Below are 17,150 nucleotides of genomic sequence, written 5' to 3'. Positions count from 1 at the left end.
AAAAAGAGTGGACAAGTGACAGGGGTTTGAGAAACCTTACCAAGTTCTTACAGCTGTGGTCTCTGGGTCCTCTAGAATACAGAGGGGAGGTCATTTTCAGTCTTGGAAAAGATCTGGAGGCCATTACTGGGAGAGAGGACAGAGGGCCCAGCCCACTGGCCTCAGAAGAAATGACAGGGCAACGCTGGACTTTCTGGAATGCCCCCCCCTTCCCTGTCTCAGTGCTGTTCGGCTCTTGAGAACCTTAAGAAGCTTGTGGTCTAGGGAAGAGATAAGGCAAGCACGAGGAAAGAAGACATTTATTCTTTAAAACAAAACCAAAAGCCTCCCTACAAACTCCCTAACTATGTAGAATTGTCATCCCAAATGCAGAGGGGTTGATTGAATGGTTGGATTTTATCACGTGTATGTCTAACCAATTTAAAATCCACTAGAATTTTGTTGTTGTTGTTAGAGGCTTTTACTGCCTACTCTCATGGATTATCGATCAGTTGAGAGTTTCTGGGCAGACTGAGCTGCCCCTTGGATGCCTTTGGTGCTAGACTGCTGGCTTGTAGAATCTGTTGGGTGGGGAAGCACAGAGGCTCTCAGATCCCCAGACTCAGGCAGAAGCAGGCCAGCTGGTGCAGGGTAGACGTTCCTTCGTGGAGTAAGAACATGTCCTTTACAGATAGGCAGCCTGGCACTGATCCCGTGCTTGCCACTGCTTAACTGTATGACTTGGGCAGGCGATAAACTCTTTGAACCTCAATTTCCCCATCTTGAGATGGGACACTACAGTACCTACCACGTAGGGTAGGATTTTTTGGGGGGACCAGTGAGCACATAAAGCACAAGCCATGGTGCCTGGCATCCAAGAAGCCCCCCATAGGTGTTAGCTGCTGTTATATATTTCTCTCCACTGTGCCTCAGCTGTATACTGTTTCTTGGAGGGACACGCTGGGCTGCGGGAGGGACAGGAAGATACAGAGCTCCTCAGAGAGAATGTCAGACACGGGCAAGGAAAGAGAGAGGCAGAAAAGGAAAATGCTCACGTTTATCGAGTATTTTCAGAGATTATCTTTCTCACCTGTCCTTGGGGTAGCTATATCACTCCCATTTTCCATTTGATGAAGAGGTGAAATAATTTACCCCAGGCCAGTGTGACCCAGGGCCAGGATTCTGACACCAAGCCCTGTGCTCTTTTCTCTGTGCCCCAGTGCTGGTACAAGTCAACCAGGACAGAGGTTGATGGAGCTTGTGTTGGGTACATAATCAAGGTGGTTTTAAATTGTTTTTTCCCAAGCTGTTTTTTTTTGGGGGGGGGTGGCACAGGGACTCGTAGTGGTATTGGTTCTTTTTCTACTAAAATAGGCTCTGAGAAGTCCTGCAGGTAGTAATACCAGTGACCAACATGAACTGAACACGTATGCATGTCTGGCCCAGTGCCAGGAGCTTCACATACATGTCTCATTTTAATCCTCACAATAACATGAGGTGGGTTTTATTATTACCTGAGGATTAGTGAGGTTAAGTAATTTGCTTAGGGTTTACTTGATAGTGCAGCTGAAACTCACAGCTGGACAACTGGACTCCGTAAATGACCATTGTAATTTGATGTGACCCTGCATTTCCTAAGCCTATTTGACCGTGTCTTATCTTGGCTTTACCTTTCTTTACAGAACATACTTTCTGTTTGCTGTTTAAATGACTTTGAGGCAGTTTGTTAGATTGTTAATTGAGTGGGACTTATTTCTTTCATCTCTGTCCATGTTAAACAGTTAAGGGGCTTTTTTCTTTCTCTCTAGAATTTTCCCTCGCAGGGAGTACTATACTCCCTGTGTGTTTGCTGATGAAGACAGCCAGGGTTTCAGGCTCTGCTTTCCTGGTCATACACAAGTACTTATTTTATCATTGCTAAATGGAGTGTATTAGCTCCAGGCCACGGAGAGCAAATTAGGGGAACTGGGAGATACAACACAGAGAAGGAGGCTGCTCTGAAAAATGCTGTCTGCACCTCTAGCCTGAACTCTCCAGCTGTGGGGGAATAAACACAGCAGTGTCAGGGACAGCATTCTAAGGCTTTGGCAGGATGAGACCCTCTTTTCTACAGGTGAGCCTGGGACACTGAGTGACGATGAACACAAAATCGACTCTGGGCATTTTGGTTTTGGAGACCTTTCTGTAGGTTCCTGGCACCTTTATACAAGGTAGAGAAGTGAGAGCCCAGTCCTGCCCCCGCCTTCTGAAACTACAGGCAGGATCAGCAGCACCTATTCTGGGGAGAGTCCTCTGGAACCAGGCAGACCAGCACCTCTTTTCCGTTCGTTTTTCTTTTTCTTCTAAATGGGGACTTAGGAGAGCATATCAGGTAGCTTTCCGGTTCTTTGATGTGTCAGCATGAGCTTTTATTTTATTTTAGTTTTAGTTTTTATTTATTTTTGGCTGCGTTGGGTCTTCATTGCTGCGCGCGGGCTTTCTCTAGTTGCGGCGCGTGGGCTTCTCATTGCAGTGGCTTCTCTTTTTGCGGAGCAGGGGCTCTAGGCGCGCGGGCTTCAGTAGTTGTGGCTCGCAGGCTCTAGAGCGCAGGCCCAGTAGTTGTGGTGCACGGGCTTAGTTGCTCCATGGCATGTGGGATCTTCCCGGACCAGGGATTGAACCCATGTTCCCTGCATTGGCAGGTGGATTCTTAACCACTGCGCCACCAGGGAAGTCCCAGCGTGAGCTTTTAAATAGGGTTTGCAAAAGACAGAGTTTATGATTGGATGAAAGAGTATTAGGAGACCGTTTTCCTTATGCCGGGGGAGCTGCTGATTTATTTATAGCGACTTAATTTGGAGGTAACAGAGTTGAGGTGGTGGAAAGAGCCCTGGGCTGCAGACCTGGGTTCTAGTCCTGATTCTTCCTCTAACTCACTGTGGGATCCTTGCAGGCCGTGTCACCTTTTCTGGGCATCATTTTTTCTCAGTTTCTAATGAGATGGGTTGGACTTTGGGATCTCCGAGAGTCCTTCAAGCCCCCTCTACCTTTGATGCCAAGATTGTAACTCTCATTTGGTCAGGGTTTGGCAGGACATCCAGTGCCATGTGGTGCAGGGATGCTTACTGATAACCGTCCCTGTGGGAGGATGGGTTTCTTTGACATTGGTGGTGAACTTTGTAGTTTTGACTTTAGGTCTTTTCTTGCCCATACACAGGGCAGATGACAGGTGACCCCAGCAAAGCAACTAGTGGCTTGAGGGCCAGGTGTGGTTCTCCTGGCTGAGGATACACTGAACATCTGAGGTTTATTCATGGGCGCAGTGAGCAAGGAGCATCTGACTGATTGCTGGAGGTGGGCAAAGCAGGGCTCCCTCAGCTTCACCGGCTCCCTGCCCGCCAGTAGCTCTGCCGTGACCAAGCCACTGAAAGTTCTTCCGAATTCTCACTTAGCTTTGCATTTGTGGGTAAGTGTCCCCTGGAGTGTGTTTGTGTTTTCTATGTAGTTCATGCTGAGGGTGGGAAAGAACCAGCGCTCTCCTCCTCTCCCAGCCCTTGGACCTTCTGCTGCATGAATTCAGATGTAGAATCTTGAGTCTTTGAAAGGACTCTAGACATCATCATTCATTCAGTGAGAGGATATACTGGACCCTCCTTCTCCCCAGTGCCTGAATCTCAATGTATTAGTCATTAGTGTACAGTTATGAGATCTTAGCATCTGTTGAGATGCCCTGGGCTAATGGCCTCTATTCTGAATGCCCCCAGATCAGGGCAGGCAAACTTGCCCTCCTCAGCAACTCTTCAAAGATAAGTCTTACGTCTGCCTTTGCCCAGGAAAAAGGAATGCCCGACCTAGTTGTACCGAACTGATGCATTCTTTGAAAATGGTTTCTGTACCAGTCACTAACAGATGCCTTGCAGAAGGAGTTTCTGGTCCTGGGTGAATGTCTTTTCCACTGGTCTCTCTGCTTCTTAGGGTATCTCTTCTGTATTTTTGCTTCAAATAGCTGTTCAGAGTTTCTAATGAAGCAACTGTCTGGAGACCAATGTTTATTTCAACATGGTTGGAGTTGTTTTTGCTTCAGCTTTCAGAGCCAATAAAGCTGGTTATTAGATTCTGTAATTGCCGCTGTAATTACTCTCTTGGAACCAGCAAAGGCATAATTAAATATGGAGATTCCGAGGACTATTTTTTTCCATCTAAAAACAACCTTTTAAACTTCTATTGGCCTGGGGTAGATTTCAGTTGTTAAAGCATTGGGTTTATGAATGATAAGGCGGGGGCGGGGGCGGGGTGGGGGGGCAGGGTTCTTTGGCAGAAAAGGGATTTATTTGGACACCTTCTTTGAATATTTGGTTTAGGTGAACTCCTTGTTAACCCAGTACTTGTTTTTATTTTTTTCCCATTCCCCCCCACCAGTTTTATTGAGATATAATTGCCATATAACATTATATTATTTTTAGGTGTATAATGTAATGATTTAATGTATGTATATATTGTGAAATGATTATCAAAATACATTCAGTTAACGTGCATCACCTCACATGATTACATTTTTTTTAAACCTTGTATTGAGAACTAAGTACTTGTTTTCTTAAACCAACCATCAGGAATTTGGAGAAGTATAAGGCAAGATACTAAGAGCTAGTACATATTTATGAAAGACATTGGGTCAGGCCCTTTAGGCTTTGGCTATATATAGAAGCAAATTTTTGTGGTCAGCAATAAGATTGGGATGGAGGCTGTTTTAGTTGAAGTGGAACGGTCTGCAGGAAGAGAGGCATTTTTACTCATTTAGCTTGCCCTAAGTTATACTTCACCAGTGTGCCACATGTTTGTAAGATACGGGGTGGTTCAAGTGCTCTGAATATTTATGTTTACACATATTCTCCTCGCAGCCCAAAGGCTGACCCCATGTCAAATTTCAAGGTTACTCTACTCATGAACCATGTATGGAAAGGGGGAAACAAATCACATACCCTTTCACTTTGAGGTTCTCAACTAGCTGAGAAATACACACAGGATTTAGATTGGGGTAAACAAATGGCGGTCCTGGAGAGTTCACTGCAAGGAGGGGAAGAGACCGTGTGAACCCTGCAGGCAGGAAGGGGAGCCCTGGAGGGCCAGGCTGTTCACTCGGGACCTTTTCCTCCCCTCAGACAGGGCACACCTCGTGGCGAGGATACAGGGGGAAAGGTGGGTCCTTGCAAAAGTTCCTGTTTTATGGACCAGGACGAAGGCAGGGAAAGAATGCTGCCCAATGACTGTTTTAGCCAGTGTTTCAATGAGATGTTATCTTTTCTCCATTGAGTAAGAGGTACACAGGAGATAACATATGGGTGTACCCCACAGTATTTTCATATACTGCAGAGTATATGAAAAACTTAAAAAAAACAGGTGAAATTGGAGATTCAGTTTAATATGTATTAAGCACTTGCTGTGTACCAGTCATTGTGCTGGATGATAGTTTGTAAAGATGAATAATATAAACATTATTTCATTCATGGGGGACTCTTGCTTACCTCCCTGGTATGTTTGGGTGTTTGCTTCCAGATAATTTATTGCTTGGGGGATTTTAGCAGCGGGGTGTAGATCAGAGAAATGCCAGATTGCCATGCAAGGAGTCACTGCCAATTGAAAATGTATTCGATCAAAAGTTAAAGCAGTTCTAAACCTATGATGTTAACAGGCAAGGAATGGTTTTAAAAATCAGAACGTAGCTAGCTAACTGTATAAAATCAAGGCTCCCGCTACACTCAGGACACTGAGAAGCAAGGCAAATGTCATCTTCTTGTTCGTTCTTGAGAACTGCCCCAGTGTCACTTGCCATCATCCCGAGCCCGTGTGGGAAGAGCAGAGGCCTGGGGGTTTATACAGACTAGTGGTTGAGCCTTCCCCTCCTCTCATAACAGCAGGATGAGCCACTCCACCTTTCTTTTTTTTTTTTTTTAAATTTATTGATTTTATGTATTTACTTTTGACTGCGTTGGGTCTTGGTTGCTGCTCGAGGGCTTTCTCTAGTTGTGGCTAGCGGGGGCTACTCTTCGTTGCGGTGCTCAGGCTTCTCATTGCAGTGGCTTCTCTTGTTGTGGAGCATGGGCTCTAGGCACGCGGGCTTCAGTAGTTGCAGCGCGTGGGCTCAGTTAGTTGTGGCTCTCGGGCTGTAGAGCGCAGGCTTAGTAGTTGTGGCGCACGGGTTTAGTTGCTCTGCCGCATGTGGGATCTTCCTGGACCAGGGCTCGAACCTGTGTCCTCTGCATTGGCAGGCGGATTCGTAACCACTGTGCCACCAGGGAAGTCCCCACTCCACCTTTCTGATCCCCAGTCTTGTTGGTGTGGATCTGGGATCTGTGCCCTTGGACCATGCGGGAGGATTGAATGAGGAGACGGGCAGGACTACAGCAGCCGCCCTGCTTGCTTATCATGCAGCCGGCGCTCAGAACACCTACTGAATCTTGACTGGTGAACAAGTTGTTATAGGCTGGGCTATGTTGTGGGTGATGGGGGAGGCTGAGGAGGACCTGGGAAAGGGGTACGTGTGGGACATTGGCCTCAGAAGGCTTGAGAATCACTTGTTGATTAGGGTGTGTCTAAGTCGGTTTCTGTGGAAAAGCAACACAGTATCCAGGAAGCAGCCCCAGGCCCTGAGCATTTGTATACCAGGACTCTCCCCGGATGCCTTCCATGTGCCATGATGGTCAATGGCAAAGGGATTCGGAACTGGTGCTGAGGCTCCCGGAACCAGGCTTGTGGCGAGAATCCCAGTCCCTTGCCTCCCGCAGGGCTTGCAGGCCACGTTAAACCATGTGGAGGCTTTGTCCTGTGGGCAGAGGGAGCTGTTGCGGGTTCTTAAGCAAAGGAATGGCATGGTTGAATATGTACTCCCTCTTCTGTGATCCCACAGTTCCCTGGGCGCTCCCTGCTGCACTGGATGGTGCCTCCAGGGCAGGGTCCTGTCTTTTTCATTCATTGGGAGGCATAACAGTTAGTATGGCAGCCCATGGACTTTGGAGTTCCATACCTGGCTTAATCCCCTCTCTGCTGCCTACCACCTGGTAACCTGAGTTACAGAACCTCTCTGAACCTGTTTCCTCATCTGCTAAGAAGGGTGGTCATTTCTACCTTAAAGGGTTGCTGTTGTGAGGTACTTACTTGGCAGGCATGGCTTAGGACTAGCGGAAGGTGAAGACATTCAGTAAAGGGTCTTGGGGACCCCTGGGTGTGACTGCAGGTTGGATTTTTTGAAGTCATAGGCCATCTGGCCATTCATACCAGAATAAGGGAGATAACAGGTTGAATGGCTTTTCAGCTTTTAATGAGGCACATTTCATTGTTCTTCAGATTTTTAGCAGTGTTTCTTTAGCCTGCTTTATCCTTTGGCTGGAGGAATTTTCCTGGTGGTTTTTGTCTGCTGCTTTTATTTTTTCATTTTCATTTATTTATTTATCTATCTATCTATTTATTTATTTATTTATGGCTGCACCAGGTCTTCATTGCTGCACGCGAGCTTTCTCTAGTTGTGGTGAGCAGGGGCTACTCTTCATTGTGGTGCACGGGCTTCGTGGGCTTCTCATTGCGTTGGCTTCTCTTGTTGCGGGGCACGGGCTCTAGGCACACGGGCTTTGGTAGTTGTGGCATGCGGGCTTCAGTAGTTGTGGCTCGTGGGCTCTAGAGTGGAGGCTCAGTAGTTGTGGCACACACGGACTTCGTTGCTCCGTGGCATGTGGGATCTTCCCAGCCCAGGGCTTGAACCCGTGTCCCCTGCATTCAGGGCAGGCGGATTCTTAACCACTGCACCACCAGGGAAGCCCTTGTCTGCTGCTTTTGAAGGAACTATGGACTGCTTACATACAAGCCAAGGCCCTATTTCCTTAGCATATGATTCTCAGGGTGCTATCCTAGGCTAACAGGGAGCTTTAGTGGAAGGAGTACGGGACCTATTCAGGGGACATATGGAGAAACCACAGCCCTGTTGGGGAGGTGATTGACTGTTGCCTACAGCCTGCAGGAGGTGGCTTTGGTATGGAGCTGGGGGGGCACGAGTGCGTGGGTGCATATGTGTCTACATATGTATGTGAGGCTAGTGCTGTCCAGGCCGAGGCAGGTGCCGGCAGCCCATTCCTTCTGCTTGATTCTGTGCAGAGCCTCCTTCCTGGCTTCGATGCCCAGCTAAGATGTGTGCTAAAGATGCTTTTCAGTGTAAAGAGGGGAACTAAAATAGTAAGGGGAGGGAAGCCTGGGTTTTGAGTCGGGAGGTGTGGTTTGGCCCTTGCTCTGCTACCAAGTCATCTTGATCAAATTGCTTGCCCTGACTGAACCTTAAACTTGCCCTGACTGAACCTTAAAACAAGATTATCTCCTATAGCCTTAACACACCAGAAGGCTGAGAGTGATGATGGCATTGATTTGACCAAATGGTCAGACTCTAGATTAGTCCCTGACAGGGAGTTCTGTCTTTATTTCACTTGTGCTGTTTTCTATGATAGGGAATGCTATAGTTATCATCTTCAGGCATGGGGCTTTTGGCTTTTGTTGAATACATTTCCAGAAGGAAATTACTGGGTCAGAGGGCAGAAACAATATTATGGCTGTTGCTGTGTGTTGCCATGTTACTTTTCAGAAACATAACAATTTACAGTTGTCGGCTGTGTGTGAGATAGCATTTTAACCCCAAATGATCCAGTATTTGCTATAGTCGTTATTTATTATTTTGTAATTTAGTTGACATAAAATGATACTTTAAAGCTGCTTTGGGCTTCCCTGGTGGCGCAGTGGTTGAGAATCTGCCTGCCAATGCAGGGGACACGGGTTCGAGCCCTGGTCTGGGAAGATCCCACATGCCACAGAGCAACTAGGCCCGTAAGCCACAACTACTGAGCCTGCATGTCTGGAGCCTGTGCTCCGCAACAAGAGGGGCCGCGATAGTGAGAGGCCCGCGCACCGCGATGAAGAGTGGCCCCTGCTTGCCGCAACTAGAGAAAGCCCTTGCACAGAAACGAAGACCCAACACAACCAAAAATAAAAATGAATTAATTTTTTTAAAAAAGATACTTTACCTTAGCAATGACTTCTGAGGACTTAAAAAAAAAAGCTGCCTTATAATAATTAGAGCTGCTGGTTTTTTGGGTGTGCACTGTGTTTAATGTTGTGCTAAGTGTTTCTGTTATGTTATCTCATTCACAGTGAACCTATCAGGGAGGCTAAGTAGCTCACTAAGTCTGAGAGCTGGGGTTTGAACCTAAGGCAATTTGACTTCAAAGCGCATTCTTTTTCTGGGTGCCCTCCATGCTTTGATTTGTGTGTGTGTGGTTACCAAAGAGTGTGAACTTTTGCTTATGTGCCTGGCTGCATTTTGAAGTCTTTGAATTTTGTATAATTTTCTTCTTTTTACAATTTACTTTTCGCTGCGTTGGGTCTTCGTTGCTGCGCATGGGCTTTCTCCAGTTGCGGCGAGCAGGGGCTACTCTTCGTTGCGGTGCACGGGCTTCTCATTGTGGTGGCTTCTCTTGTTGCAGAGCACGGGCTCTAGGCACGTGGGCTTCAGTAGTTACAGCATGCAGGCTCAGTAATTGTGGCACGTGGGCCCTAGAGTACATAGGCTTCAGTAGTTGTGGTGTGTGGGCTTAGTTGCTCTGTGGCATGTGGGATCTTCCCGGACCAGGGATCGAACCCATGTCCCCTGCATTGGCAGGTGGATTCTTAACCACTGTGCCACCAGGGAAGTCCCTAGTATAGTTTCCTTAGGAAATTGAATGTGCTTTTTGTGTAGGAGAGATTATTAGCCCTCTGTTATAGTGGAAGCAGAAATTGAAGTGCATCCATCACAGTTAGGGAGAAGACTCAGTGAACTCTAGGACATTGCCCTGTGTCTGGGCTCTCTAAAACCCTGTTTTCTTCCCCCTTTGCAGCTGCCCTCCAGGCACTGAAGCGCAAGAAGAGGTATGAAAAGCAGCTGGCACAGATCGACGGCACACTGTCAACCATCGAGTTCCAGCGAGAGGCCCTGGAGAACGCTAACACCAACACCGAGGTGCTCAAGAACATGGGCTATGCCGCCAAAGCCATGAAGGCTGCCCACGACAACATGTACGTGGCCACCCACTGGTGGAGGGGGGCACCCATGTGGAAGGGCAGTGCTGGCCCTGGAGTGCCTCAATCCCGGGCCATGGCCTTGGGCAGACCCCTTGACTTATCCATTCAAGCACCTGAGTTTGTTTTAATTTGCATTCTTTTTTGCAACTCCTTCTAAAATGGATTATGTGCCCTGCTGCCCTCGGAAGCAGATCTCATGGAATGAAGCAGTGTTTTCTGAGTAATTCAGGGTTATTGGGATGAATGTAGAGTTTCAAGCTGGAAAGGTCCTTAGAAGGTTCTCTCAGCCAAGCCTCTGATCATCAAGGTGGGGAAGTTTGTCCCAGGGAGGGGAGGTGACTTGCCCTGGGTTTGTGTAAACTTGGATAGAACTGGGATTAGAATCAATGCCTGTGACTTTCGCCTCATGCTGTCAGGGGTCCTGAAAAATGTGGTACATTTGAGGGCTTTAACTCCCTCTCTTCTTAGGTCTGTTTTTGATGGAATTTTCTGCCTCCCCCCTTGCTCTTGGGCTTTGGCTATCATGTTGACAGTGTTCTTGACCTCAGCATTCCTTCCTTTATGTGGCTACTTCTTATATACAGTGGCCGAAGAAACTAGATAACTGAGCCTGTTATATTTGTAATTAAAGGCCAGGGTAACACTAGGCCCCAAATGAGGGCCTCTCCCAAACAGAACAAAATTCTGCATTTGTTTTAGTGCTTGAACTTGGCATCGTATATTTGGGGGTGCTTGGAGCACCTTTTTGCTTCCTTTGGGTACTCAGCCACGCTGTAGAACAGTGACTGGCCAAATGCAGCCTGTGGGCCTGCTGTCAATTTTTGTAAATAAAATTTTATTGAAACACAGTTGTGTCCATTAATACATATTGTCTGTGGCTGCTTTTGTGGCACATGGCAGGGTTGAATTTTTGTGACAGAGATTGTATGGCCCACAAATTCTAAAATATTTACTGTTTGGCCCTTTACAGAAAAAGTTTGCTGATCCCTGTTCTAGAAGTGTGGGATTGCAGGAAAAGTAGCCTTCAAATAACTGAGCTATCGTCTGAGGGGATGCTCACTGGACTGAGCTTCCTGAGTGAGGTCCATGTCTGCTTCATGTCCATGTTCTCCAAGATGCCTGGCGCACAGCACGTCTCAGTGAATACTGTGCATGCCTTGAAGTATACATGTGTATATTATATTGATTAATTGTAAGTTTATATGATTGACAGTGTTACAGAAAATAATTCTGCATTGTTTGCTTTTCCTTTGGGGCCTAGTAGAGGAGCCATAAGTGGATCTGTGTAGATGGGAAGGGCCTGTCAAATGGTGTGGCTCTGTTTTATGATTTGTGATTTTACCTCCCCCGGTGCAGAGTTGCCCTTGAGCTTGAAGAGCTACTGGCCCAGGAGTTCAAGTCCCATGGTCTCATCCAATGTGTTTACCAGCTTGCATGAGAGACCCTGACAATGGCACCTAACTTTGCCAAGCCTTATTTCCTTAAGGTGTTGGACTAGGCAATGTCTAAGGATGCTTCCATCTTCTTGATTCTGTGATCCTCTATTTTAAAGAGGAGGAGGAAGACAAAGTAGAGACAAAAAAGGAATTCCTCAGAGGGAGTAATTGTGGGACTGGGGCTGGGCAGCAGATTGCGGGGAGCAGGGCTTCTGCTTCTGCCTCACAGGCCCTCTTTACACAGACTGTCCAACATGACATCTGTCTGTTTCATTTAAAGGGACATCGATAAAGTTGATGAGTTAATGCAGGACATTGCTGACCAGCAGGAACTTGCAGAAGAGATTTCAACAGCTATTTCAAAACCTGTAGGGTTTGGAGAAGAGTTTGACGAGGTGAGTGGTTTCGTGCAGATCACACAGGCTTCACAAATGATTCCTGGGCTGCCTCTGATGTGCTCTTGAAGCCTCTCTGGCAGGGAATATGTGGTTTGGAAATCACCAGTTCTCGTCCCTCCAGAGACTTGAGCATAAACAGGGCATGGTATTAACCCTCCCTAATTCTGGGTTTTGAGGGCTGCTTTCACTGTTTGGGGAGCTTAGGTGGAGTAAAGGAACCTTTGTTGGGACCCCTCAGCAGACTTCAGGTCAATATTGGTTTCAACAGGTAGTTACCTGCACCTTTCCATGGTGAGTCCTGGGCTCAGAGCTGGGACAGCTGAGGTCACCATGCCCTGGAGAAGTTTACAGGATTTGCCCTCAGACAACTCTGATGGGAGATAAAGGTGAAGCCAAGGAAGGAACATTTACACCTGATCCCCCCTGAAGGATCCGTCTGGAACTTGGCCACCTACCAATTTCTGCTGTGGCAATTAGAACGTTGGGTCTCTTAGGTTTTTAAAATACAGTTACAGGCCCTGTACCTCATTCTGCCTTAGATTTGAGTCCACTGAAGGTCACGCTCTCTTCATCAAACCTAATTCTTTGTGCTGATTCCCACTGTATAGCTGAGGAAACAGCCTGTGGCTCTTACCCTTGGCTCCCAGCACCAGGGTTTTCATGTTTTCAGACTGGAGTTTGATGGACTAGTCAGGTTCATTTCAACTCAGCAGACATTCCTGAACATTCACTCAGTGCGCCCAGTTCTGAGATAAAGAAATGGGAATGATAAAATACAATCCCTTTTCTCAGGATGCTCACAGCCTGGTGCAGGGACCCCAGACGTAGACAGCAATAATAGCTCATAGTGTGTTACGTTCACCAGTAGAAGTATGTTTAGGATGTTTGAGTCACAGAGTGTGGACCTGGAGTTCATCTCCCCTCTGACCTTCTCAGAGGGGCTGTGGGGCTTTTAAAAAATGAGCCATCCGCTGAGCCATCAGCTAAGAGGTACCACTGGAGGGGCTGGGATTCCCAGGTTGTCTCTCATTTTTGTGTTTGCTTTTACCAGGATGAGCTCATGGCAGAATTAGAAGAACTAGAACAGGAGGAACTAGACAAGAATTTGCTGGAAATCAGTGGACCGGAAACAGTCCCTCTACCAAATGTTCCCTCTATATCCCTACCATCAAAACCCAGTGAGTACTTCTTAGCCATGGTCATGACATACCCATGACCCACGTGGTGGGTAATCTTGTGGTTGGTTGGCTTCAGTTTGGGTCCTGAGTTGCCCAGAGTTGAGAACCAGATAGGATCTGTTGTGACAGCCCTAAAGACAGTGTCACCTGCTCTTTCCTAGTTTCTCTGTAGAGCAGGGTTTCTTAACTTTGGCACTGTTGACATAGCCAGACCATTCTTTGGGTGGGGACTGGGAGGGGGCCCTGTCCCGTGCTCTGTGGATGTCTAGCAGCACCCATGGCCTCTACTCACTAGATGCCAGTAGCATCCCCCTCCCCAAGTTTTGACAACCAAAAATGTCACCGGAGTTTGCCAGATGTTGGGGGGTGGGGCGGGTCACAGCCAGTTGAGAACCATTATTGTAGAATTACTTTCCCTGTGTCACCAAACAAGGGGAGAGTTTGACAGCTCTTGCTCCCCGTCTAGTATCCTGTGCTGTGCACACCTGTAAAAGCCGGGGCCTCAGAGGTTGCCACGGTAGGAAGGAAACAGCTTTGGCTTTTTTAGAAACCTGGTTCTATAAAACCTTCCCTTCCTTCTTCCTTGCCCGCGCCTCCCGCCGCCCCGCACTGTTTCACCCTTGGGTAGAAGTATTCCACACAGAACTTCTAGAAAAGGTGAAGCTGCTTGATTTGGCATGGAGAGAGAGGCCAGGGAGCGGGGTGTGACCAGGCTGTGTCACCTCACTCTCCCAGAGATCAAGGGGAAGTGGCCCCTCTAGTCAAGTCAGCTGCCTGGGGTGGGGTGAGGGCAGAGGGGGTCCGGAGGCTGTCCAGCAAGCTGCCAGCAGTGTATAGAGGTGGCTTAAGCCCTTGAGGTGGAAGCGGGTGGCAGGCAGGGATTAGAGCTCTTCCGGGGTTCTTCCCGCTCTCCCCGACCTTGCATGCTCTGGGACTGAGGCCATGCATGGAGCCTGATGGACTCTCAGTGTAGAGTCCTCCCCGCTTTGTCTGGCTCCAGTGTCAGGGGAGGGGAGGTGCTGGGGAAAGTGTGCCTGGTTATCTGGAGTTGTATGTTGCAGCTTTTAGGCACAGAGAAGCAGTCTGCTGATAGCCTGGAGATGAGGCTGGCTGCAGGGGCAGGGCTGTTTTGTAGACACCATGTAGCGCAGCCCTGGCATCCAGCCAGAGTGTGTGGCGAGCACTGCAGCCAGCCTTCCTAAACTAAACAGCCTTTCCTCTCTTCACACAGCCAAGAAGAAGGAAGAGGAAGACGACGACATGAAGGAATTGGAGACCTGGGCTGGATCCATTTAACTGGTCCAGCGCGGGCTGGGCCCAGACAGACTCTGGTGGCCTGCGAGGCGGGCAGGCACATGCGTGTGTGGGGCAGGCAGGCCGTGGTGCAGGCAGGTTCCATCGCTCTCGAATCTCCCTCCAAAGCAGTAGGGCTGCATCACTGCTCACTCTGCATAGCATGGTCTGCACCCAGCGGTACGGGTTGGGGGGAGCGGGGTGGGGGGCTGGGAGGTGCCTGCTGTTTATAATGTTGAATTTCTGTAAAATAAACTGTATTTGCAAATCCAACATTGAGCTTCTGGACTACGCTAACTCCACTGCTGAACCTCAATGGAAAGGGTCGACCGTTTGCAGTTGAAATGATCTGAAAATGTAGCCTCTGTCCTTTTATGTCAGCTGACTTGTCGCACATCTCTTTGTAAGTCTTGTATGGTACTGGCAGAAGAATCATTTTTTTAAGGCCATAGGCTTTTCCTTGTCCTTGGTTGTAATAATGCATCTGATTTTGGTTCCTCAAGAGCTGTATTTCTGTCCATCACGTGTGTACGGGCCCCCGTGTTTCCCACCCTGGCCCACTCCTCTCTCCCACTCACCTGGTCTTTTTGGAGTTTGTGACACTGATTTGAAATGGATGGTGTTCTTCTGAGAGCGTGTGAGATTGTTAAATTCCAGCTATACATTTTTCTAACATAGCTCTAAGGTCCTTGTTGCTGTTTGTGATAACTGAGAGATAACTCATTGGAAACATGTGCATACATTTATATTCAGATGAAGTTATGGTTTGCACCATCTATTAAATATCTCGATTAATTTTCATACTTTGCCATTGTGTTTAATCATTCTGTCATTTGCTTTGGGAGTTGGCCCTTTGCAAGCCAGCGTGGTATCCAGTGGAGTCTGTAGAAACATGGAAAACTTGAGCATGATGTGTATCAACAATTTGAACCAAGAGCAGAGCGTGTCTTACTAGAAATGTGTTTAGGTTCCAGAAGCCATGGATCTGTGACCTTCACCTTGCTTGGGGACCCTCTGGGCACAGTTCAGGAGTGAGTTTGTTCTTGTGTGGCTCCAAGGTCTTCCCTAGTTCTCTGTCAGCATCCATGGGCAATGCCAGCAGGACAACAGACCCTCCACCTGTTGGAAAAATTGGTGTGCCCACTGACTAGGCCCATCTGGTGCCTTTCCTGTGGGGTGGAAGCGTAGGGCAGTGACTGAGAATCTAGTGCACAAGTCCTAGTCTCAGGTCTGCTGTGACTTGCCCTGTGACTGTGACCCGGCCTCTTCCACTGTCTCTAGTTTTCCTTAGTCTTATACTACCTTAAGAATCTGATGAACACTGTGGGCCCCCTCCTTCAGAAAAGTGGATCTATGCCTATTCATCCCTAATTCTGCATGCAAATTGGCAGAATTGAGAGGATCGCCCTCCAGTACCCATCCCCAAACCTCTTGAGATTAAAACCAACCTGATAAACAACAAGGTCCTACTGTATAGCACAGGGACCTATATTCAATATCCTGGGAAAAACCATAATGGAAAAGAATATAAAAAAGAATGTATATATGTGTATAACTGAGTCACTTTGCTGTACAGCAGAAATTAACACTGTAAATCAACTCTACTTCAATAAAAAAATAAGAAAAAAAAGTCAAAAAAAAAAAAAAAAAGAGGCAACCTGAGTTCACAATTAAACACGCCATCGCTCACTGGGTGCCAAGCTGTCCACCTGCCCTGGATCACATTTTCCCATCTGTGAGACAGCGGGGTGGGACCAGATCATTTCAGATGTCCTGTCTGAGAAGCTGCTCCTGCCCTGCCCCTCACCCCTCACTGGTCCTCCTCCCAGGGCTGCCACACTTAGAATCAGGACTTGACCACAGTAGCTTGAAAATTCATGACTTGTCTGGATGTTGGGTCTGGACGTTCTCAGAAGTTCTTTCCACCTCAACAAGAATCTAATGGCAACGTTTGCTGCCAGATTCCATCTTCTCAGCCTGCAGTTGGTGGTCCAGAGGCATCAGTTAGTGTGGGAAATGTAGAGTGGACATTATGCTCTTCTCGTCAACCGCCTCAGGGGCTTCTCACCCCAGGAATAGGTGAGGGGAGCTGGCACATCCAAGCCTCCAGCTCTGGCAGGCCTGAAGCTACTTCTTGGGCAGTGTCTGGGGCTCCTCTGAGAAACAGCTGCTTAATCCTACTAGATGTGGGCTTTGTGCCGGGCCTGTGGGATGCACTGTTCAGTAATGCGCAGTCCCTTTCCTGCTCTCTGGAGGTTCTCAGGCTGGAGAGAGAAGCGACCATATCAGGATTCCTTTGCTACAAGCTACAGAAGATTCAACTGATGTAAGCAGTAAAGACATTTACTTATCCATTCAAAACTTATTTATTGAGCACCTCCTGTTGCCAGGCACTGTTCAAGGCACTGGGAGTGTGTGCAACAGACCAAGGCCCTGCCCTCAAGATGTTTATATTCTAATAATCTCAGGGCAAGAAGTCTTAGGTTGGGGACTTCCCTGGAGGTCCAGTGGTTGACTCTGTGCTTCCACTGCAGGGGGCATGGGTTCGATCCCTGGTTGGGGAACCAACATCCCACGTGCCATGTAGTGTGGCCTCACACACACACAAAGTCTTATGTTGGCCGGGGGTTTGGATGGGGGTGGTGGGGGCATGGGGGGGGTCTGGATTTGTAGCAGTGGCTCAACCGTGTCCTCAAGAACCAGGTTCTTTTTTTTTTTTTTTTTTCTTTTTGCGGTATGCGGGCCTCTCACTGCTGTGGCCTCTCCCGTTGCGGAGCACAGGCTCCGGACGCGCA

At 47.9% G+C, this 17,150-nt stretch overlaps 1 protein-coding gene across 1 annotated transcript in view; it reads left to right on the top strand.

Annotated features, from left to right (window-relative positions):
• Nucleotides 1-15,156, top strand: part of CHMP4B (charged multivesicular body protein 4B) — a 46,198-nt gene extending 31,042 nt beyond the window's left edge. The window contains exons 2-5 of the mRNA XM_082643393.1: nucleotides 9,867-10,044; nucleotides 11,767-11,881; nucleotides 12,936-13,062; nucleotides 14,294-15,156. Coding sequence (XP_082499519.1) covers nucleotides 9,867-10,044; nucleotides 11,767-11,881; nucleotides 12,936-13,062; nucleotides 14,294-14,358 — 485 coding nt within the window. The 3' untranslated portion in view covers nucleotides 14,359-15,156. The remainder of the gene's footprint in view (nucleotides 1-9,866; nucleotides 10,045-11,766; nucleotides 11,882-12,935; nucleotides 13,063-14,293) is intronic.
• Nucleotides 15,157-17,150: the final 1,994 nt, after the last annotated feature.

The sequence above is a fragment of the Mesoplodon mirus genome (genome assembly GCF_964341445.2).
Source record: "Mesoplodon mirus genome assembly, chromosome: 15".
NCBI classification, from domain to species: domain Eukaryota; kingdom Metazoa; phylum Chordata; class Mammalia; order Artiodactyla; family Ziphiidae; genus Mesoplodon; species Mesoplodon mirus.
The sequence above is the reverse complement of the archived record's forward strand: the minus strand, read 5'-3'. Positions and strand labels throughout refer to the sequence as shown.